The 3,192-nt window shown below is 32.4% G+C and overlaps 1 protein-coding gene across 1 annotated transcript; it reads left to right on the forward strand.

Annotated features, from left to right (window-relative positions):
- Nucleotides 1-1,633: 1,633 nt before the first annotated feature.
- LOC137932109 (spermatogenesis-associated protein 17-like) lies at nt 1,634-2,819 on the forward strand. Its single transcript, XM_068775684.1, has 2 exons — nt 1,634-1,930; nt 2,061-2,819. Exons 1-2 carry the CDS (start codon nt 1,634-1,636, stop codon nt 2,817-2,819), a joined length of 1,056 nt encoding a protein of 351 aa, XP_068631785.1.
- The last annotated feature ends 373 nt before the right edge of the window (nt 2,820-3,192 follow it).

Here is a 3,192-nt window from a genome sequence, read left to right on the forward strand (position 1 = left end):
ATTTAAAATTTTTAACGATCGTTTTTCATTCGATACAATATAAAATCTTATAAATTTCTTAAATGTAGTTAATGACAAATTTAATCATATAATCTGGAATAAAAATATGGAAGAATATAATCGCATTGTCCATTATAAAAAAAATACGAGTATATCGGTAGTCGAATACAGGAAGTGTATTCTTGTTTTAATTTATTATCAATTGCAACTGCAACTATTTTTAAGTTTCATTAATATAGAGTTGATGTTGATTATTATTTTTCAAATAAAACAAGTAAACATAATTAATTATGAATTACTTGTAGTATAAAAAAAGCTTAGAGGTCACTTTTTTATAGCGTTGATGAAATGCTATACCGTTCTCACTAGCTAATAGCCTTTTAATAGCAGTTCCAACCCCTTTAATGTTAAAATGCTACTTTAATGGTCTTTGATATGACGTCATTGCCGGTAGTCATTTGCGCTTATTACATATTAAAGTTAGAAACTTTTTTTTTGTAATTTTTATTAAAGTAAAATATGTTTTTGATAAAATATTTAGCTTAGATTTCGATCTGTCAATAAATAAAGCAATTTGAAAAGAAAAAAAATAAACCGAAGAGAAATTAAACCTTAAATATATAATATATTTATACTCAAAAGTTAAGCACACCAGTAGCGAATCGTGAATGCATTTTTTTTTAATTTAAGAAAAAAACTTGCATGTAGACAAATATACATAAGCATCCGTCTGAAATTAATTTCAACACGACCAAACACCTCAATTTGGCTTTATATTTCATTTGGACATCCATATGTATGAAAATTACCCGCAAATTTTGGGCAAAAATAAATAAACAGGTGCGCGCACCTTGCCGTTTTGATTGTTGAATTATTCATGATGTCTCACGCGAACCTACCCGAGTGAGGGTTCGAAGGAGTGAGGTTTTTTAAATACACGTTATTGTGCCATTGCATCTTGACACAAAATGAAAAAGATATCATTGTAATCAACTTCATAGATACAATTTACAGTTCTTAATCTATTTTGACCTAAATTTTTAAAAACTCTCGTCTTAATTTCACTTCAATAATAAGATTGAAATTATTACAAATATTTAAACATATTTTCATTATTATTGCAGCCATAGGACGGTTAATGCTACTGGGTCTTCTCTCTGGGCTTTAATTAAATGTCTTAACTAGATTATCTGTTCACCTTTTGGACGAACGTCCTGTGCTGCGCTTGTCGGTCCTTGGGCTCTATTGCAAAACTTTAATGCTACAGCAGCCCTCCTGCGTGTTAAATGGCCACTTCAACTTAAACCTGCCGATCAACTGAACGATGTCAGTTGCTTACTTTCGTTGTATAATATGCGATTTATTTTAGTGGTAAAATAACTACAACGAATAGTTTTAGATGAGTATTAATCTGCAGATACGATATCAAAAAAGGCCAGGATTGAAAATGTTTTGTCTTCTATTTAAAATGATGACAAGTCATATATAGACATATAATACAAAAACTTTTTTTAATTAAATCAAAAATAAACTCTAAAACGAGTACAAATAAACGCGTAACCGACTTGTCAAGTGTCAGCAGTAGACGTAATGCCACGAAAATGACGTTTACGTCAAATTAATAACAACGAAAATGGCAACGGTGTACGAACTATTACCAAATGAATATAATTACTACCAAGAATTATACATACGATCAAAACTTGCGGAAGCTCAACGACACCAGCGTTTTACAGCAGTGGTTCTTCTACAGCGTGTCGCTAGAGGCTATTTAATTAGAAAACACGTGGCATGGTTGTCTAAAAATGCCCTCACAATACAGTGTGCCTTTAGACAACATCTAAGTCGTAAAGCTTATCGAAGAGCTTTAATAGAGGCAGTCCGGAATAAGCATAATAAGCGATATAATCAAGCTGCCACAAAAATTCAGGTACGTTTGTACATCCACACATATAAATTTATATTCAATGTAATTAGGCGATAGTTATTTACGTAGAGATTGAAAATTTCAAGTTTAAATTTTCATTGCATGTAATTCTTGTAAAAAATTTTATCAACAGGCTTTATGGCGCGGACATTTTTCAAGGCAAACGAAATTCGACTATTATTCATATCGAAGATGGTTGAAAATAGTAACCGAACGGGGAGAAAGAAAAGCAGCTGTGGCAGTTGAGTTCGGTATCAGGACTAAAGTTGACGACTTAAAGATGTTAGAAGAAGAAGCGAGAAAATGGCTCGCATTCGTTGTTTTTAAATTACATCACCTCTTAAGAACTTACGTCTGCGGTGGAATTTATTCTAAATTAGGAACTAGTGAACTGTCAGAGTTTGAAAATCTTTTGAAATCTATCCATTACACGGAATATATGAAAAGGCTAAAGAATAAATATGATGAATTTGTACGAAAATATCGGCCGCGTTTTTCGAACAAGCGACTCTTTCCGATAATCGGAAATGGTTCCGATTACTGGTATCTTTCTTTGCCTGAGATGTATCAATTGACTGCAGAAGCGCCAAAAGTTAAAGACACGCGTCATAGTATGACACATCATGGTCCGCAGCATAAGAAGCCATTTCTATGGAGGAAATTATCTTCTGCTTTGTTCCAAGAAGACAGAGGCCCGTTTGTTACCAAAAAAGTAGCTTCAAAAGAAGTAGTTCGGAAATCAACAGATATTCGAAAAGATCCAAGATTTAATCTTTACGTACAACATTACACTCCGCAGCCAAATATATTTGATTATGTTGATTATCATATAAACGCTGTTTTGGTCAGGAAACATTCAATTCAAAATATAAGCTACGATAATTTTAGTTAAATACGTTGCCATCATAAATAACAAAAGTAACAAAACAATTTTTATTGATGGCTCTACAATGGCTTGTGTCAAAACACTTGGCTAGAAACATGTTTGGCATTATTCTTTTTATTTTTCTTGTTCGGAAATCCGTAATCAGGCTGCTAAGTTTGGAAGGGTCGTCCGGATGTTGCGAGCCGCGAGCCTTTTGTTGTTTCGCTTTTGTTGTTGTGAATTTTACACTTGTAATTTATTTCAGGAAACGCCTTGGTGAGAAAGAAATTACATTAAACTCTTGAAGGTAAAATGTGTTTTGTAAATTAACGTTTCATTTCAGACAGCTTGTAGGTTTTGTTTGCATTAAATTATTATAATATCATGTAATTATTTCACA

This window comes from Battus philenor, unplaced genomic scaffold (genome assembly GCF_028537555.1).
Source record: "Battus philenor isolate CCGP_79_NKW_IND1 unplaced genomic scaffold, ilBatPhil1.0.hap1 SCAF_11, whole genome shotgun sequence".
Lineage (NCBI taxonomy): Eukaryota > Metazoa > Arthropoda > Insecta > Lepidoptera > Papilionidae > Battus > Battus philenor.